The sequence below is a fragment of the Miscanthus floridulus genome, chromosome 1 (genome assembly GCF_019320115.1).
Source record: "Miscanthus floridulus cultivar M001 chromosome 1, ASM1932011v1, whole genome shotgun sequence".
NCBI lineage: Eukaryota > Viridiplantae > Streptophyta > Magnoliopsida > Poales > Poaceae > Miscanthus > Miscanthus floridulus.
In genome coordinates this window covers 175,981,812-176,000,924 of record NC_089580.1, presented here as the reverse complement: position 1 = coordinate 176,000,924, position 19,113 = coordinate 175,981,812, and the positions used below count along the sequence as shown (strand labels likewise).

The 19,113-nt window shown below is 48.5% G+C and overlaps 1 protein-coding gene across 6 annotated transcripts; it reads left to right on the top strand.

Annotated features, from left to right (window-relative positions):
• Window positions 1-5,225: 5,225 nt before the first annotated feature.
• Window positions 5,226-15,715, top strand: LOC136549043 (AP-3 complex subunit sigma-like). Of its 6 annotated transcripts, none has more exons than XM_066540368.1 (8): window positions 5,226-5,745; window positions 5,943-5,985; window positions 6,066-6,127; window positions 6,384-6,480; window positions 6,858-6,928; window positions 8,012-8,103; window positions 14,679-14,794; window positions 14,906-15,044. In XM_066540368.1, exons 1-7 carry the CDS (start codon window positions 5,677-5,679, stop codon window positions 14,710-14,712), a joined length of 468 nt encoding a protein of 155 aa, XP_066396465.1. In that variant the 5' UTR covers window positions 5,226-5,676; the 3' UTR covers window positions 14,713-14,794; window positions 14,906-15,044. The 6 variants fall into 6 exon arrangements, with proteins under 6 accessions (XP_066396465.1, XP_066396467.1, XP_066396454.1 ...); XM_066540370.1 differs by lacking the exon at window positions 14,906-15,044 and adding an exon at window positions 8,190-8,356; XM_066540357.1 differs by lacking the exon at window positions 8,012-8,103 and having other exon boundaries at window positions 14,906-15,715.
• Window positions 15,716-19,113: the final 3,398 nt, after the last annotated feature.

The window sequence follows — 19,113 nt, the reverse complement described above, 5'->3', positions numbered from 1 at the left end:
AGTCGCTGCCTACTAACAGCAGTGCCAGGGACAACTCCCCACTGGTCCCAAGCATCACTGACCTCTCTGCCACCACCATGACTCCTAAGGACCCCTCGACCACATCCCCCTCCGTCTAGCCCACGCCAGGCACCGTCGATTGGGTCGCCAATGGTGCTGGTCACGCTGGTGCCTCAGGCGCTGCTGCAGTTGCACCAGTTCATGACCCATCTATCACAACCTCCACCACCTCCACCTACATTGGGGGGGTCATGGCCAGCTACATTATGCCCACCATGGTCGGCGCCATGAGCATAGTCAATAGCCCCATCCGCCCCGTCGTCAGCAGTGGTATCGTAGCCATCATTGGCTGCTCTACAACCTTCGAAGGTGCCCTTTGGGCCCCCGTGTCTGCCCATCCCACCGAGGGCACGTGCACCACCGTGGGCAGCGTCCAATCGGCCGATGGTGCAGTCACACTGGTGTCGCTCTCGCGCAAAATAGGCATAACACCAGCCGACAATTACTGCCTCAATTAGAGGGCGACGCTCTTCTTTGGTGCCAACGCCAAAGGATTGCACTACCTGCTGACGCTGCAAGGGATAAAAAGCATAAGTCACGATGAAATCTGACTAAAATAGGAAAAAAATATATAGGAACTGATAACTTACCTCTGCGTCGTCGAGCGACAGATGCGTTTGGGGGGCAAACCCCCTGACCTCTGCTCTAGCTCATTGGGGCGAGGTCGTTTCGAGCCCACCCCCTACTCCTAGGTAGAGGGGCGAGCTCCCTTGACTCTTGGGGCATGACAGTGGAGCCGCCCGCCTTCGTTGACATCTTAGGCACAACAGCAGAGCCACCCACCCCCATTGACTCCTGAGGGAGGTCATCAGTATGTCCTACCTCCATCAGCTCCCTAGACATACCCTCCCTTCCATGGAACAGGAAGGGTCCCGACGCCTGCAAGGACAAACCAATACCTATCAGCGCATCCTTGTTCTCTAGGATGTCCCACACGACACCATTGGCTACCTTGTCCTCATTGCCATCATCATCATCATCGTCACTGTCGGTGTCCTCCCCCTGTTCCCGCGCCTATAGCTTTCACTGCCTCTTCTTCTTCTTGTCCCCCTTCACCTTCCATAGCCGCTCACCCTCGACGTGATTCCTTGCCCTCATGGACAAATCCCTCGGCAACGGCGCTAGGTGATCCATGAAGATGAGGTCCCTTAGCTGGTCCTGCCCCTCTCAAAGTTAGTATTAAGAGGTCGAGAAATCTATTGAAGAGAAGACATGAGAAAGGTAAACTTATGAAGACGACGTGGCCTAGTTCTGACTACATCGGAGGATGTCCCGGCACCAGGTAGATGAAATCAATGGGGGCACCTGCATCGTCCCACGAGAGCTCCATTGCCTCCTTAATGCGTTGTGCGATCTCAGAGTTAGGGAGTGCCCCCTCGACGAGCACCGTTCCATCGAACAACGCCTCAAGCGCCATCGCATACAGCGAGAGCGCACGCATCATCAACGGTGTCACCCTCCTTCTGTGGTAGGCCCCGATGACACCTGACCCCTTCAAGCCGTTCTCCTTGAGGATGTGGATACCGGCAATGTGGTCCTGGATCTTCTTCTTGTCCTTCTCTAGGACGCCCCACTTCCTCCATGACTCTGAGGCCTCTTCGATCAGACACCTGATGAACTCTGGCAGAAGGGTGGTGGCGTCGTTCTTAAGGTAGAACCACTGCAAGTGCTAAGCCTTGTTGGACATTGATAGCCGCATCGATGGGTACTCGGTGACCCGATTGTTCTAGAGCTAGATGTCGACGCACCCCATCGGCATGTGCAGCTCCTGCCTACCGCTCTTCACCCTCTTTTTCTAGAGGGTGATGGCGAAGAAGTACCTCCACAAATCAAAGTGGGGGCTAATCCCTAGGAACCCCTTGCATAGGGCGACGAATGTCACCATGTGCTGGATCCTATTGGGATTGAGATGTTGCACTTCGATCTTGTAGTAGTGCAGTAGCCCTCGAATAATCTATGGACGGGGGTCGCAAACCCATGCTTGTGGAAGTGGGTGAACGACACCACATAGTCATTGGGTGGTGATGGCACGTCCTCCTCATCGAGCAACAGCCACTCCTTAGTCGTGGTCCACGCACAGAGAAGACCACGATGGATGAGTCCCTCCATGCGTTGGAAGGTGATGTCAGAGCGGCACCATGGATCCATTGGAGATGGGGGCAGGTGTATGCGAGCTCGACGGCGGTGGGGATGCGAAGACAGGAAACCTGAGCGATTGGTAGTGGTGGTCGTGGATGCGGATGCAAGGATGCAAGGTATGGAATTTTGGGGGCAAACCCTTTGGTTTTATAGGGGCGACAGAAGTGAGAAAACCAATCGCTTGCCTAGATCTCCGCGCCTGCCATGATCTACCACAACGTCCTGCCATGGGACATGCGCATGTAATCCCTATCTATTCCCTCAGAAAACTCACTGGATGTTTTGCCTCTTTGGACGGGCCATGACTCATCACGAGTAAGAGGAATACGGATCTAAAAGCGCCTCTAGGCCCAACTAGGCCTAGGAGTTCGTAGGTCAGCCTATCGATGGGTTCGACAACCGCTCTAGGCGCCTTTAGGGTGAGAGGTGGAAAGGGATGGGCCCACTAGCGGCCAGTACCTGAGCGCACGAGCACCACGGACATTCTGGCCCACGTTTGAGTCTTGGTCGGTTATGATCCATGGTTTTTTCGAAGAAAGGTACTTAGCCCTCGGGACCGGTCGAACGGACCCGAGAACTATATGGATTGACCGCTAAGAATTTGGGGTCAGTCACCAAGCTGACCCAAGCTGGATCCCCACAAACGGGATGCCGGGGGCCCCACTCAGACTAGCCCATTAATAGCTCACCGGATGCCATAATTTGTCCTTAAAGGAAAATCATGGCATGGCTCAGACCCTCTGTTTTATTGAAAAAATGCTTATGGGAAGACAATCGCAAAGATGAACCGATCCTTGATCGGGCCCCTGCTATGGGAGGGGGCTCAAGGAAAGAGAATCACTACCCCCAGGTCATGCTGTGGGCAACAAAAGAAGGCCAAGGCCTTTAGAGTCCTCCCGTTTGGAAAAACCTCTATGGGTTGGTTCTACTACTCCCCCAGGCAGAACCTCTATAGGTTGGTTCTGCCTCGTTCGGCCTCTAGGGGCAAGCTTCGCCTCACTCGACCCTTGGGTTTACGCTCCATCTCGCCTGACCTTTGAGGGTGGGCTCCGCTTCGCCCGACACCAAGGCCGCAGGCTCTGCCTCGCCTAACCTTTGAGGGGTGGCTCCACCTCACCCGGCCTCTAGGGGCGGGCTCCGCTTTGCCCGACCCTTGGGTTTGTGCCCTGATTTGCTCGACCTATGAAGGTGGGATCCACCTCGCCCAACACTAAGGCTATAGGCTCCGCCTCGCCCGACCTCTGAGGGCTGGCTCTACCTCACCCAACCTCTAAGGGCTGGCTCCACCTTGCCTGGCCTCTAGGGGCAGGCTCTGCCTCGGCTGACCCTTGGGTTTGCGCTCTGCCTCACCCAACACCGAGGCCGTGGGCTCTGTCTCACCGGACCTCTAAGGGCTAGCTCCACCTTGCTTGGCCTCTAGGGGCGGGCTCCGCCTTACCCAACCCTTAGGTTTGCGCTCTGACTCATCCGACACCGAGGCCGCAGGCTCCACCTCACCCGACCTCTGAGGGCTGGCTCTGCCTCGCTCGACCTCTGAGGGCGGGCTCCACCTTGCCCGACACTGAGGTCACGGGCTCCGCCTCGCCCGCCCTCTGAGGGCTGGCTCTGCCTCGCTCGACACTGAGGCCGTGGGCTCTGCTTCGTCCAACCTCTAAGGGTTGGCTCCACCTCGCTCGACCTTTAGGGAGGACTCCGCCTCGACCGACCCCGAGGCCAGGTGATCCGTCTCGCCCGACGAAGACCCATACCCGTCGCCAACCACTCCAGGTCCAAACGAATGGGCCTAGGTCAAAGCTCTGACACCAGAGAGGTGACCGGCACGCCTCGATATAACCCGTGGCCATGACGGGTCATACCTGGGGATTCATATCAGGAACAGCGTCGGGCGTACCGGTGTTGCTCTGCCTAACCCTCGTACGAGCACTGACAGGCGTGTCGGTTCACCACGACATCCGCCAGGACGGAGTGGAGTGCCACGACCGGGAGTCGACGCCTGCGCATGGCGCCAATGACGGACAAGGCCATGACGTGGAGCTGTCCCTGTTGACGTCTATAGGGTCGGCAGGACCCACGTGAAGGAAAAGAAGGACCCGACAATCCTGGAGGACATTTTCTCCTTCTCATTCTCTCCTTTTCCCTCCACTGTAACCCGTGCTTTCCCTTGGCCTATAAAAGGAAAAGCAGGACGTCCCATAAGGGGGATCGCAACACATCGCATCGATTTGGACTGGAACCCATTGAACCCCGAATCGATCAGAACACATAAGCATACAGCCGGGAAGCGACCGAGCTCTCGGCACCCGTTCGCTCCTCTCACACTGATGAAAGCGGACCCCCCCGGCCCGACGAGAGCGAGCGTGGCCTCGTCGTTTTCAGAATCACTGTGAAACCACATTTTTACCGATTCACGTTAAAACCTGAATCGCTTGGAACCGTGTCGACTTGAAATGTTTCACTTGTTAGCTATTTGGCACTTCAGTTCCAAACAAGAGTCTGAACAATTTACACAATATCAAAAAGGGAAACATAAGGAAAATTTACAACAAATATAATATACAAATCATACCTGCCCAGATTTTCCTCCATGGTGAAAAATAATTTCTGCTATGTTTCATTTGGTCAGGAAAAGATGTCACTAACCCTACGACATGTACTTTGCGTTACAATGAATACAAAAACAATTCTACTTTAGATAATATTAACCTCCCAATTTAAAACAAATTATATTATTATAATATGATCTATTCTTTAATTTTGTTTACTACCTATAATTTTTAAATATCCATAACATCCCATCAGATTGCTAACAGCCTGCTTTACTTAGTCATCCCGCAGTAGATCAGCAGCTACCAAGCCAGAGGTCATGTCCGGATGATCATGGACGTTGAGTCCTCGCTGGATGGTTGGATCGGGTGCTACTGCTAAAGTTGCAGTAGCTGTTGTAACTGCACCTGATCCAAGTCCGTCATTTCCATATATCTAACAGTTCGCTCAAAAAGGATACTATCTCTGCTCATCTCATTAACCCTTCTTTTATCCGCCCGTGACACCTGCCTCCGTGCGGCTTCCTCCGACCTCCGAGTTCCGACCCACCCGGCGCTCCAGCAGTCCCACGCAGCCGCGCGCCGGCGAATCAGTAGCTTCGCTCCGGCGGCTCCGCTCCCCACGGCCCTGCGACTCCGCGCCCCACGGCCCACACCCCAGCGACTCCGCTGCTCCGCTCCGGCGCCCACGGTCCAGCGGCCCCGCGCCCCGGCGCGGCGCCTCGCGCGCACGGAGGGGCGTTTCTGGGAGGGCGAAGCGGACGCCTGCGGTCCCGTTTGGTTGGCGTGGAGGCGAAGCTGCTGCTGGAGCGCCTCCAGGAGCGCTACCAAACGGGCACTACTCATCGGCTTCCTCCGCTGACTAGCGCTCGCGATCTGATCGTTGCCCTGCCAGTGTCCCAGCCAGCGCCGCCTCCTACTCGTAGCCCGCGCCATGATCCAGGCGGTGATGGTCATCAGCACCCAGGCCAAGCCCCGCCTCCTCAAGTTTTATAATTTCCAGGTTCCAAACCTTCTCCCTTCTCTTCATTCGTCACCTAGTCCCTTCTCTTTCTTCACCACCCAGCAAGTGCTCGATCAATTTCCCCACCCAGATCAACCACTGCTTCATCCATGGATCCTTTCTTGCTCGAGGAATTACGTCAGCAAAGCAAATGTTCTTGTCCTTAATTCATTTACTTCTCCGTTTTATGGTTGCAGCCACCCGAGAAGCATCAGGACCTCGTCCGCAGTGTCTTCCAATGTATGCACGGTTCCGTTCCTCATTTCTTCAAAAAAAAATTTTTTTGTATGGACGCTGAGCTGTGGAGTTTCTTCTTGCAGTACTCTCTGCAAGGCCCGACAGCGTGAGCAATTTTGTCAAGGTGGACTCCATATTTGGCCTGGTAATGGTTGATAAAGTAGTAAATCTTTGCTAAAGGGGCAACTGGTATGCAAATGCTAGCAATGAATGAAAAAAGTTAATTGGTCAGATGCCATTTGTCTCCTTGGCTTCAGACATGCAGATTGGTATCTTAGGCGTCTGTATGTAATCTAAGCTGTGCTAACTGCCCAGTGGTTAAGTTGCCCTATCTAGGTTAATTTGCTCATATTATCGACAGAGAGGTGATAAGGTTTGGTTTTCTTCTTTGCGCTTTGCAGGGAACAAAAATGGTCTACAAGCATTTGGCCACACTATACTTTGTTTTTGTATTTGATAGCTCTGAGAATGAGCTTGCCATGCTCGATCTGATACAAGGTAACCTAATGGCTTATTGATGAAAGAGGAAAGCATTCTCATTTTTTCTAAGAAGCGAATTATATTCAGTGTGTTCTGTCTTACTGTACAATCATTAGCTATTTATTGTGCTTCTTTCAGCATTTAATCACCCTTGTATTTAACTTTTTTTATTCTGTATTTAATGCATTATTTTTCTTTTACAAAGTATCTGTGAATTTTGATGTAACTACATTAGCTTGTTCTCAACTTTCTTCTCTGTCCACCAATTCTGTCTAGCTACTGAAATTTTCACCTTGCACTTCACTGCCACTGAAGGCTTATTTTGTCTTCCTTTTGTCGAACAACACTGTTATCAGCTCTGATTCTAGGAGATTGATTACTTGTCTCGTGCACAGCTTTTGTTGAAACATTGGACAAATGCTTCAAGAATGTATGCGAGCTTGACATTGTGTTTAACTTCAACAAGGTACCACATGATCCTACCCTTTTTATCTTTTTATACTACATTGTGTGCCTATCAAGGATGTATGGTTTTTATCTTGCTGAAATTTTCATTTATGATTCTTTAGTTGCATGTTGCATGTTTTGGGCAGCAAAAAAGGTGGAATGCAGAAGCTTTTCAACGCTGCATCACCATTTTTTGGCAGCAGTTGGGTTATCTGTATCAAATTAAGCCTTCTGATGCACAGGTCATATGCAGTGCAAATCCGAAAGTTTGAGTATAATAAATGCCTGACTCCAAGAATCCCTGTTATGCAGAATAGCTATACCATTATCTATCCATCTAATTAATTTGCGGTTGTAATAGACAAGTGCGCCCATTCTCTGACTTTAAAGCAATATAGATAGGCTTCAAATGGATGATTTTCTTAGGACATAGAATCACCCCAGGTGGAGTTTGGATGACAGCTGCCTTAAATGATGGAGGGCACTGCACCGCCGCACTGGGCACCCCTAGGGGAGAGGCCTTGGCTAATCAGAGAGATAGAGTTGAGAACTTGAGATACATAGGACTCCTTTTTTAATTCCATTGCCTTCTTTGGCTCTGCATTGCGCACATCCTAATGTAGAGGAGAGTCCTCACTCTTCCGAAATCTAAGCTGACAATAGACAGAAACAACCTAAACAAAAAAGATAGAATCGTGTATATATTACAGAGCAACTTCAAAACTAGGAAATCTGCACCATCCTTCCTGCTTCCTACCCATTATTGCTGCTGTCCACCTTAGCTTGCCACCTCCCAGTGGTGTAGAACTTGAAAAGCAATGAAGGACCAGGCTACTGGAGCATATTTTCATGCCTGGCAATAGAATTTTGTTAGTATGCAGATACTGGTAGCTAAGGAGGGGTACGCTAAACTTTAGCTCCTTAGCACTGAACCTGCGGATGCATATTCCCTTGTTCACTGCATTCTCAAATGTTCACAATGAGATGTACTTTGACGTTTATGTATATAAATGCTCAGTCTTAAGACAAAATGCGCCGATAATTCACTCTGTTCTTGTGTTTCTTCATGTTCCTTTAATTTAACTGTCAATATCTGATGCAGCTGCACACGATTTTGGATGAGATGATGTTGGGGGGACAGGTGACTGAAACGAGTTCAGAACAAATAATGAAATCTGTGGAAGAGATTGAAAGGTTCTCCTCGCTGCCTTCACCGCTCCATATATTGCCTACACTCTTATATGTCTCATGCTAATATGACTGTCCATTACTTGACACAGTGAAAGTGCAATCAAGCCCTAATTGTGGTTTTTGGTGATAATGACCACGCAATTAGAGAACTAATGAGATTTATCGAGATGACAAGCAGGGAATTTATATTCGAGGATACTACATGAAACGGAGAAGCCTCTAGTTACAAATGTAGATGGCTTCAAATTCAAAAGAGGTTTAAATTCTTTTATATTTTGAATTTGAGTATAGGAAAAGCCGTACTATAAAGGGGGACACAATGCTTAAGCTAATAATGTGCTACCAAGTGCTCAAACAGCCACATGCATCCTCAGATTCACAGCAAGACAGTCTACACTTCACTATTACCCTTGCTATTTTGCGTGGTGTGGCACTACCGCACTTGAAGAGAGACACTGCCGCACTTGAGTCGCGACACAAGGAAGTTAGCGCCCACGCTGACTTTCCCATATGGCTTGAGACGTATTAAAAGGTCTCGCCCGACCTCAAGGCTGCGGGCTTCGTCTCGCCTGACCTCGAGGACACGGTCTCCGTCTCGCCCGACCCTAAGGACGTGGTCTCCGTCTCGCCCGACCTCGAGGCCGCGGGCTCTATCTCGCCCGACCCCTTGGATGCGGTGACCGTTGGGGGCTGGGGGGTATATATACCTTTCCCCTTCCTCCCCTACGGCTCTCTGTTTTTTCTTCCTCACTTCAGCACGCTCAAAATAGAGCAGGAGCTCTTTCCCTCTCTCCCTCCATTGTTGACCTTGAGCCCCCAAGCAAATTCATTGATTTCCCCATCAATCCTTGAGGGAAAAGGGTCCAAAACTCAATTAGAGAGCAGCTTCATTGATTCCCCAACTTTAAAGAGCAATTGGTTCACGTTTTGAGCGGCGGTTGTGTTTGTTACTCTTAGAGCTTGGCTCCTAGCCGGCTAGAGCGTCGTCCGTGGAGCTTGCCAACTTGTGTGGCAGCCCCGGGATGTTTGTAATCATCTCTTGAAGATAGTAAACTTACCCCTCATCTCAAGAGTTAAGTCTCTTGACTTGAGAACGAGGAAGGGTTGGAAAGCCCTAAGCCTTAGTGGCTAACCTCAACAACGTGGAGGTAGGCAAGCCTGGGTGGCGAGCCGAACCACGGGATAAATCATTGTGTCACTTGTGCTTGATTTACATTACTTGCATGACATATTGTGGTTGAGGTGATTTCTAGGGTTTCTAGTCGATCTACTTATGTGTGGTGTTTCTACCACTTCTAGCTCTTGATCTGTAATTGTCATACCTGCAGTTAGGTAGAAAAATTTTCCGATCTAAGTTTTTGTTCACGGATTTTAAACTATGATTCGAAGTTGTTGTCTGCAGGTGCGGTAGTGCCGCTGTTCTGGCCCGGCAGTGCCGTAGTCCGACAGTGCCGCCCTCCAGAACGGCAGTGCCGCAGGATGAATTTGATAAAAGTTTGAGTGTTTGTTTTAACATGTCTATTCATCCCGCCCTCCTCTAGACCAACCAGAGATCCTATACACATACTAGAGAAACAATCGAGCACAACCAGCTTCATACCCAAGTCGATTACAGAGCGTTTTACCTGATAAGCTTCCACTCGTTTCCAGGACACTGAGCATTTAGGTGTGAACACGTTACACAACTGAGAAGACATACCATTCAGCCTCATTTTAGTTCTCTGATGACATCTGACGGCCTGGGTTTTGTCATGTTTCATTGTATGCCTCCCGAGCTGTACTCTGTAAGCCTGTAACCTGGATATGAATGCGGCATCTGCAGTCTAATAATACTGCCTGCTTTATATGCTTGATCGTCTGACAGTGCTTGCTGAGGTTCAGACATGCATCAGTAACAAAGTAGCAATATTATAGAGGGATCGCTGATCTCTCACTTGCCTCATGTATCATGATAACTCAGATCACTGTTAATTTTTTTCAACCAGACGTTGCCCATTCATGGATCTAGATTTCCCTTGGGCTTCATTTTTGTTTTTTGTTTCCTCTGTGCTTATATGATAGTTATCTAAAAATTTTGATCATTGTCAAACAATCAGCGTGTGCCAGCTCACACACAGCGTTCGTGTGCCCTTAAACCCGGCTTGATCCGCTTATTTTTTTATCCGAAACAGTGTTTTTCTCTCACAAATTCATCCAGCATTCCTCCAAACCATCCAGATTCCTCTAGAATTCAGACAAGCGAACAGGCCCAGTTGTGTCAATTCATTAGTTGATTCATCTTATAAAAAGGAGGTCCAATTCACCGCTGTAATTGTAAGCATGATACGATTTTTGAAGAAGTGGGAAGAGAGACTTGTGCTGCCCGTATGAGCTGGTATCCCAGCAAGCAGCAAGGTAGCACCGTAGCAGCACCCATTTGATGTTTCCGTAAACCTGGGTCAAATGGTCTTGTATATAAGAATGCATTTGTTTATACATGATATAAAAAAATAAAAGTATTGACGCAAGTAATCATAACAATAAACCGGCCATGACTATTCTTTGGCCTAGCTTAAACATGGAGACAGGTTACATGAGATATTTATGTGATTGTTTTTTACTTCCACCTGATTGCGGAGTAAGTGCAAGTGAAATTTTTCTAGCCATCTGGTCTGTTGCATCCGATGGCTGATATTTTATTCATGCCTGTCGATCAATATTGAGATCTAAATGTAAGTAGATCTTTGAATTGGAGTTAGGTCCCTCACCATTTACAGCAAAACTGGTATTGAGGCTTCCAGCCCGCACTTCCCGTTCCCATTACCATGAGCGATCATGGCGGCTGCGCCGTGCGGCGGCCGCCGACGGCAGCGGAGGTGGTGGGGCGGCTCAAGGACGATGGCGACTTTGATGCTCTCCGCCGCGCCATCGTTCGGAAGGTCAAGGACAACGTAAGCTTTCCCCTAAACGTCAATTCCCCACATCCTTTACCCAAGGGTTGCGATTTCGTCGCTCTTTAGTCCATAATCCTGTGCAGTGGAATTTTGATGCGCATGCCACTCCTTTTCACTGAATTCTCCAGTGGATGGCTCATCGACGTTACTTAATTCGATATTGTGCTTGATTGTTTGTAAGAGATTGGAATGGAATGGGTGCTGATGCGGAGTGTAGGGTTTCTCCGGAATTTCATCCGTTTGGTCTGCTATAGGCCTTAAGATTACGATGCTATATACGGAGCACTTTAGATCGAACCCTGGTCGCGGCGTGCGTGAATGGATCCTTTCCTTGGCATAGTTCTCTAGTGGACAACTGCAGAACTTTGTTTAAAGTACTGGCTTGAGTTAGACATAGATCATCTGTGTTGTGTCTTGTTTGTGTGAACTCCAATATGAGTTCTGAGTTCTGGTGTTTGTTCAGATATGAAATCCTAAGGTTCTAAAAATGGTCTAATTCGATGTTTGTTACAAAACGTTTCGAAATTATAATTTGCAGGATGATGGAAGAGAACTTGGAACATAAGAGAGTGTCTGTACTCTGTACCCTTTTGTATTTATGTTATTCTTTTTTCGCGATCGAGGAATATAGCCCGTTTTTCATTAAGACGAAGAGAATTACACGACGCAGCTACGAGAGAATCCTCGTAGCATAGATTACAAACCACAAAGGTAGTGGTGAGTGACCTGGAATACAACTTATAAGAACAAGAAAAAAGAGGGAAAGAAGGAGCGACTGCCCACAACACCTGGAACCTACAAACTGAGCCTGCAAAAAAGATACAACGCAATGGTTGCCTACAAACAAGACAGTGTCATGGTGGCAAAGTATCCACCTAAAGCAGCAACGGCGACAAAGCATCCGCCAACAAAGACACGACAGCCAAGTATCCGCCAAGTAGGCAATGGCGGCAAAGCATCCGCCAAGGATTCCATCGACGACCAAGTATCCGCCGGGGAAGAAGCGACGACACCTACTGCGGCAAAGCATCCGCAAGGGGAACGACCATAACACACTCGGCAACAAAGCATCTTCCAGAGTGGGGGCCAACGACAACGATAGTAAAGTATCTACCTGAAGAACCAATGACGACCAAGTATCCGCCATGAAGACAACGATAGCGGCAAAGCATCTGCTATGAAAGCTAGATGACAACGGCAAGGTCAATTGCTGCAGGAGAACCATTGCGAGTAGAACATAGACACATTCAGGCACAGTGAGGTCGACGACACGGAAGGAGCCACTGATGTCGGCGACCACACGGGGGACGAGCCATAAGAGATTCTTCAGCGACGCCTTCAGGAAGGGGGGTGACGCCCAAGGGTACCACCATGGACGCCATCACCGCTGGCCTTACAGCTTGTAAGGCAGGGCTTACACCCAGAATCTGACGCCGTCGGTGGGAAGCATGGGGTTCATCAATGACGCCTCTAAGAAGGTATGTGGCGCCTGGGGCGTCACCGTCGTCTGCCCGGCCAAAGCCGAGCTGAGTTTTCGCCTAGAACTCCACGCATCCAAGATCACCGCACCGACGAAGAGGCCGAAACCGGTGCATGGGCTCCAGCAACGACGACAGGCATGGCCACAACGGTGCAGGCGCAGGCGCAGGGGGCGCCACCGCGCTGACTCGGCATCGCACGGATCCAGGCCAGGGACGAGCTGCTGCTGGGCACTGACCGCGGACAGGGCCAGGGGTTGCCGCCAGACCCGGCTCTAGCCGGGCCGCAGTCCTAGCCCCAGCCCGACCGCCGGAACCAACCAGGCCGCCGCCAGTCCCAGCCCTAGGCAGGCAGCGCAGATCTGGCCCTGGCCACCAGCAGCATTGCGGATGGGCCTAGCCAGGCCCTGGCCCCATGTAGCCGCTGGCGCCGTCGCAGGGCGTCTTCCGCCGGCCTCCGGTCTAGATCTGGTTGTCCGCCACGTGTAGCCTACGACGAGGGCTTCTTCACCAGGCAGGGGTGCAGGGAGGTGGAGGCGTCAGATCCGGCCCGGGAGCCTCCATCCTGCCAGCCGGCAGCTCCACCTCGCCGGAGAAGAAGATGGTAAGGGGTGGTAGTGGAGGAGGGAGGTGGGAGGGAGGGCAAGCTGCGGACGACACCCTCTTTTCGTGGCCGACGCTGGCCGGAGGGGAGGCGTGGGCGGGGAACCCTAAGCGCCGGCGAGGTCACCCCCGAGTCGCCCGTTGGGATATGCTGAATTTGGAAGGAGGAAGTTTCAACTTTCAAGAGTTTCCCTCTATCCGACGTGTGTAAAGGTTCTCCAAAAGTTTCCCTCTATCTGACACGTGTAGAGGTTCGCCAAAGTTTCTATGATAGGAAAGTAGACATCTGGATGTAGTTTGCATGGGAAACGGAAGGGTCAATTGTGACTTGTGAGGAGTCCCCCCCCCTCCCAGTTGTGTTTCAATACCTCGGGGATGTGGAAATTGGGCACTCAAGGAAGATAAAAATGCTTCGTGCCATGCCGCTAAGACCAATGTTTTCCTTTTTGTCGTATTAGGATCGTGCAAAAACTCATCCTGCCACTTCCAGCACGTGCAATACTCTTTGCGGCGCAGCATTTATTAGGGCTATAAATGGAGTGGAGAGTTGAATCATCCACCACTAGAATGACTATTCAATGACATGCCAAACATGGTTACAATGGATTAGTGCTTGTGATGAGTAACAGATAAATAATTTTATGAGCTTTTCACAATTAGCTGTGGGCCTTTCCATTCTAGTTTGACCTTGTTGAGCTGCTGCAATGTGGGTGACTAGAGATAAAAGCTCAGATAAGTAACCACAATTATCTGAAACTGCAACACCAGTTGTAGAGCACCAATTGTTTGAGTCATTTCTCAGGGCTATTGTCATTTGGGGAACATTTGGTATTACCTCTGGTGATGTTGCATTATTATTATCCAGTCATCTGTTGACAAACGTGAGACACTAATCTGTATACTTTTGTCGTATACAAATGTTTTCAGCATGACGTTTTGCTTTGTTATCAATAATTCGCATTTCCTGGCCAGCCAGGGTATTGTACTCCCCTACCTTAGAAACAAAGCCAGCCAACCAGGGAGAGTAGGAGACATCTCTCTTGACGTAGTCGAGATTTTTTTTTATTTATCATTATGAGCCATGCTGATTGCCAGTTGCTCAACTTCAGTTCAAATTGTTCCAGTTGTATGATGAAAATGGTCTCTTCTTTGTAGTGACTTTATTTATATAAGCTGTGGCAAAAGAAATTTCCTTTGTATAAGAAGCATGTGATGTCTATCTTTTTTCCTTTTTTGATTGAGACATGAAGGGTTTGTTATCTGGGTTATCTATGCATAGTCCTTTCAACCATGTTTATCGCACATTTAATTGATTTCCTCTGATCACAGAATAATTACAGTTCTTCAGTTGCATCACTTGTCTCTTGGGCAATTTGAAATTTGTGTTAAGAGTATCTATTTCACCATGCTAGGTGGTGTATACTCTGCTTACATGGCCAGCATCCTGCTCAGTAGATGTAGATTGCAGATAGTGCATAGTAACCTTTCCTTTGTTCATCGGATATTGGCATTAGTGGTGCGGTGCATACTTCTATAAGTTTATGGCATGCTATCTTTCTTGCAGGAGGTACTACGCAACAAAATCATCTCCGAGGTAAAGCAGTCAGTGGTTCTACAAGAAGAGGGATCCGAGAGGATGAAATTAAAAGACCTATCTGATGCAATTTTTCAAGATATTGGGTAATTTGAGCCACTTCTTTGCAAAAGGCTTCAAATGTATCACTTCTTAAATTCTCATAATAGATATTGATTACTAACTCAAGTTGCTGCTAAACTGCTCTTCATTATCAGGAGCAGAATAATGGGCGAAATCTCAGATGAGGTATGGAGTGTGATCCAGTCAAACGAAACTGATATACAGGGAACTGTGAAAGCCGTCTACAATAGGATACTGAACCCTGAAAAAATCCCGGAGCCTTCTTCCAAGAAGCTGAAGCGGGAAGGCAAAGATGAACAAGTTTTACCAACAAAAACAGCAACGACAGTTGCAGTCGAGGCGGAAGATGATGATCCGGAGGAACCACCGGGGTTTGGTTTTGGCAATACTCAGCGTAAGCCATCGATGAATTTGGAAAATCGCAATGAAGCGAAGCCAAATGGAGGTGAGCCAGCGGCTATCAGCAATCCAGGGGATGAGGAGGACGATCCTGAAGTGCCCCCTGGATTTGGATAATGCAATTCATAAACTTCAGTGGCAGTGCAGCGGTTTTTTTATGAGCAATATACAAGAAGGGAAATGTTTAATTTTCTGTTGTCAGGAAGAGGAATGCTTTAGCTCATGTCTGCGACTTGAGAGGTACCAAAGTTGAAACCCGTGTAATGGTGGCTAAGTCCATGCAGCAGCAGGATATCTTTTACTGTGATGCCGTGATGGTGGCAAATATGTTTGGGCCTGACAACGAGTTGGTTGTGTGCGTAGTTTCTGACTCCCTGTTTCTGTCCTGCTTTGCCTCCTGAGTTGCTAGTTGCTTGCTCCCTGTAAATGTTGCAAGGCGGGGAGCCCATGTAATTGGTGAGGTAGCTTTGAAGCCCATGGGCTATTTTGGGCATCGCCGAAGGAAGAGTATATATAATTCTTGTGAATTTCTCGTAACATAATAAGATTGGGGCTCTTTGGAACACATGATTCTTAAAAGACAGGAATGGGGAAAATAGATTCTTCAAGGAATAGGAAAAAATACAGGAACCAAGCTGCATATCATTTTTGTCCTACTGGAATTGAGAATGCTGGAAAGTTTTTAATGTAGCGTTTAGAAACGACACAGGAAGATTTATAGAAGAGAGAAGGAACACAGGAAAGTTTTCCAAGAAGGTGGACATAATGTGAGTGACCTCTAAATTTTCTATGAATTTTGTGGGGATGGTCAGTCCTCCATTCCGATTGAGACACGTACGAAAAAATATTGCTATATAGGATTCAAATACTGCAAAATCCCTTAATGAACCCTATGTTCCCTTAGGCCTCGTTTGGTTATCTGAGATTGATTCCTAGACGAATGCTTTGCTTCACAAATTTGTACTACGCAGGAACAGTTCTAGGCCCGGAATAGTCCGTTCCGGAACAACCGAACGGGGCCTTAAGAAGATTGGACTATGGTGATGTGGTGGGCAAATTCAGCTAGTCTGACACCTGCGTTTTGTGCTGATTGCCATTACATATTCGAGCGTAGCAAATGCGTGTTAGGTTAGTTCATTTTTTTTTTGAAAAAAACATCAGATGTTAACTCAGTTTGTGCATCACAGAAGGGGTGGGAAGTTTGAAAATTGAAACCCTGTCAATGAAAAAAGGGAGAGCATTCAACTCTTCGTCACCCGGCCACACGAGGCCATGGGGCCAGCGGCGGCTCAAAAGCTGGATCTGTCAAAAACTGGAAAACGCTTCGCCTGAGCTGAGTTCTTCGTTAATCGTTACACCAAGGCAGGCGCTCCAACATGAATCATCGTAGTCGCAGTCCGCCGAAGCCAAACTCGAACGCATCATTGATCCTAGAGGAGCCCTACCGCCCACCGCTGCCTGCTACGACGACGACAAGCAGCGGTAAGTCCTACCACCAACGTACGAGTCCGGACTCGAGGAGGGAGACACGGCCTGCTGTGCGTGACGTGCCGATTGGAAGCTGGCCATTGGCAGGGCGTGAGCTCTCGAGCACAGCTCGGAATCAGGAGACGCTACGCCGGCCAGCACTGGTAGACGTTAGTACTACGCTCTTCTTTTGCTGCAAGTGCATCACTACGAACTGACCGTTCCAGCAGTCTCCAGTGCCAGGCTGATACTAATCCGTCCCTCCACTTCTTGCTCTCGAGAAGTCAATCATTTTAAGTTTGGATCAAAATTATATAAAAAATACTAACATTTCTGATGCAAAATTAATATCGTCAGATTAGTTATAGAATATATTTTCATAATAAATTCATTTAGAAACATAAATATTAATACTATTTGCTACAAACTTGATGAGCTATTTGACCGGCACGAATCCGATAATTGTATTCTTTTCGTTGACGGAGGGAGTATTATTCCTCCTGTTCCCGTCAGCATTGCCTGTACTAGACGAGCTTATTCGACCACTCAACAAGGACGACGTCAGTTGCTGCAGTATTCTATAGAACGTACTCCTACTACATGTAGGAGTAACATTCTATCAAAGTGATCGGTGACCGCCACTCTCTCTTGTCCAAGCTTTTTCTATACTCTTCTTTTTAGCTTTCTACTGGAACAGTTTAATTTTCTTCCGTGCGACAGCCGCAATGTTGCTCGACGTGACTGGAAGAATGAAGCCACCTTTCGTTTTCTTTCACGTCGATCGAGCAATGATGTCGCCGTATAGTAGAGATATATAATATATCAGTATATATCAAATACTATCACAGTTCCTTCCGAATGAGTGGATATGAACGACATGGGACCCACCTGTTGACTGTTGTGTCTGTATAACAACAGTGTACTCCGTACGCACAAGTTTGTAACCGGATTCATAATATTATACTGCGGATACAAGTTTATAATGTACATTTGTACTGCATCTGGAAATGCAATGTTCTAAGGTTGCTGCCAATCTTGTTTCTTGCTGTCAACCACATGAACATTATATTTCCGACTGACCCGTGTGTGTGTGTTTTGGCCTTTTTGGGTGCTCGTCAAGCTGCAAATTATATCTCGTTGCGTACCCTTCCAAGCAACAGGGACATGAATTGCTTGCTGCAAGGAACGAAGGCTCATGACCTGACCTGCACCAAGGACGGACTGCATACCGCCTCTCCGTGATCTGAATCTGAAATGATGGGGCCTTGGAATGAAACAGCCGGTGCGTGATCGATCGGTCGACCTCAATCAAATACATCTCTTGGACCAAGAAATGCTGGATCAGGATATCGATCGATCGTCTCCGAGAAGGATCGTCAAACAACTAATCATCTCGTCTTGTCCGATCCAAGCATTCAGAATTCCGGATGCTTGAGCTGCATGCGTATACAGGGCAAACACGTAATGAAAGGCAGGCGACGACGTCTCTTGGTTGGAATGTGTATGTTTTGTCGATTGGCGCCCGGTTTTGCGTTTGCACGTATCCACGGTACGATGGGCAATCTACTTTGTTCTCTCTTGCTGTCTTGCACCTCCACCAGGAAATGGAGCTCTGAATTCTAACCAATGTTTTAAATCTCCGGCTATAGCTACCGCTATAGCCCGCTATAGCTGTTTAAGAAAGATCAAGCTATTTGTGTCTATGTACAACTTAGCCGCCAGTGGCGGATGTGGGATGCGGGATAAGGGGGGGCTAAAACAACAGAGTTGTTGATTTGCACGAAGATTTAACGGTGAAATCAAATTTTTGCTACAGTAATTAGCATTGAAATCAAGAAATTAGGGGGGGCTGGAGCCCCCCCAGCCCCCCCTTTGGATCCGCCACTGTTAGCCGCTATAGCCCGCTATATCCCCATTTAGCTCTGCTATAGCTGTTTTTGAGGTCATCCGCTAAAATGTCTTAGCCGGAGATTTAAAACACTGATTCTAACCCATGAGGGTGTTGTCTGGCTCCTTTGTTTCATCGATCTTGTATAAGCGACGCCACTTTATAGTTCTCTATGCGTGCTTCGGAGTGACGGCACTGAATTCACTATTGCTGACTGCCCGTCGATGCCTTCAGGACTACATACCGACATTCTAAACATCACAGCTCCAAAGAAGGAAGATGGCCGGTGATGTGATGACGATGCCATCTGCAGTTTAGCTGCAGGAAATGTGGCATCGTGCAAGCATGTGTGAGCACGTACACTCGCATAGAACATGTAGGCCCCTCGGAGAATAAGTAAACATGAATTTTAGTACGCCACTGGTACGCTGATTATTCTTCAGCTCGCGGCGGCTATATACATGCTGTCCCTCTTGGAATTATTGGATCCGGAATCTGGAAACAGCGCGCGTGGCAACTTTTCCTTTTGAATGAAGGCAACAGTTTGATGGATGTAAAAATAGTGCGTGTAGTACAAGCTGGCTACAA

Coding starts and splice junctions, on each gene's coding strand:
- LOC136549043 (XM_066540357.1), top strand. CDS start 5,677: ATGATCCAGGCGGTGATGGTCATCAGCACCCAGGCCAAGCCCCGCCTC. Junction 6,929..14,678: donor TTGTGTTTAACTTCAACAAG/GTACCACATGAT, acceptor TCTTTCTTGCAG/GAGGTACTACGCAACAAAAT. Junction 14,795..14,905: donor GCAATTTTTCAAGATATTGG/GTAATTTGAGCC, acceptor CTTCATTATCAG/GAGCAGAATAATGGGCGAAA.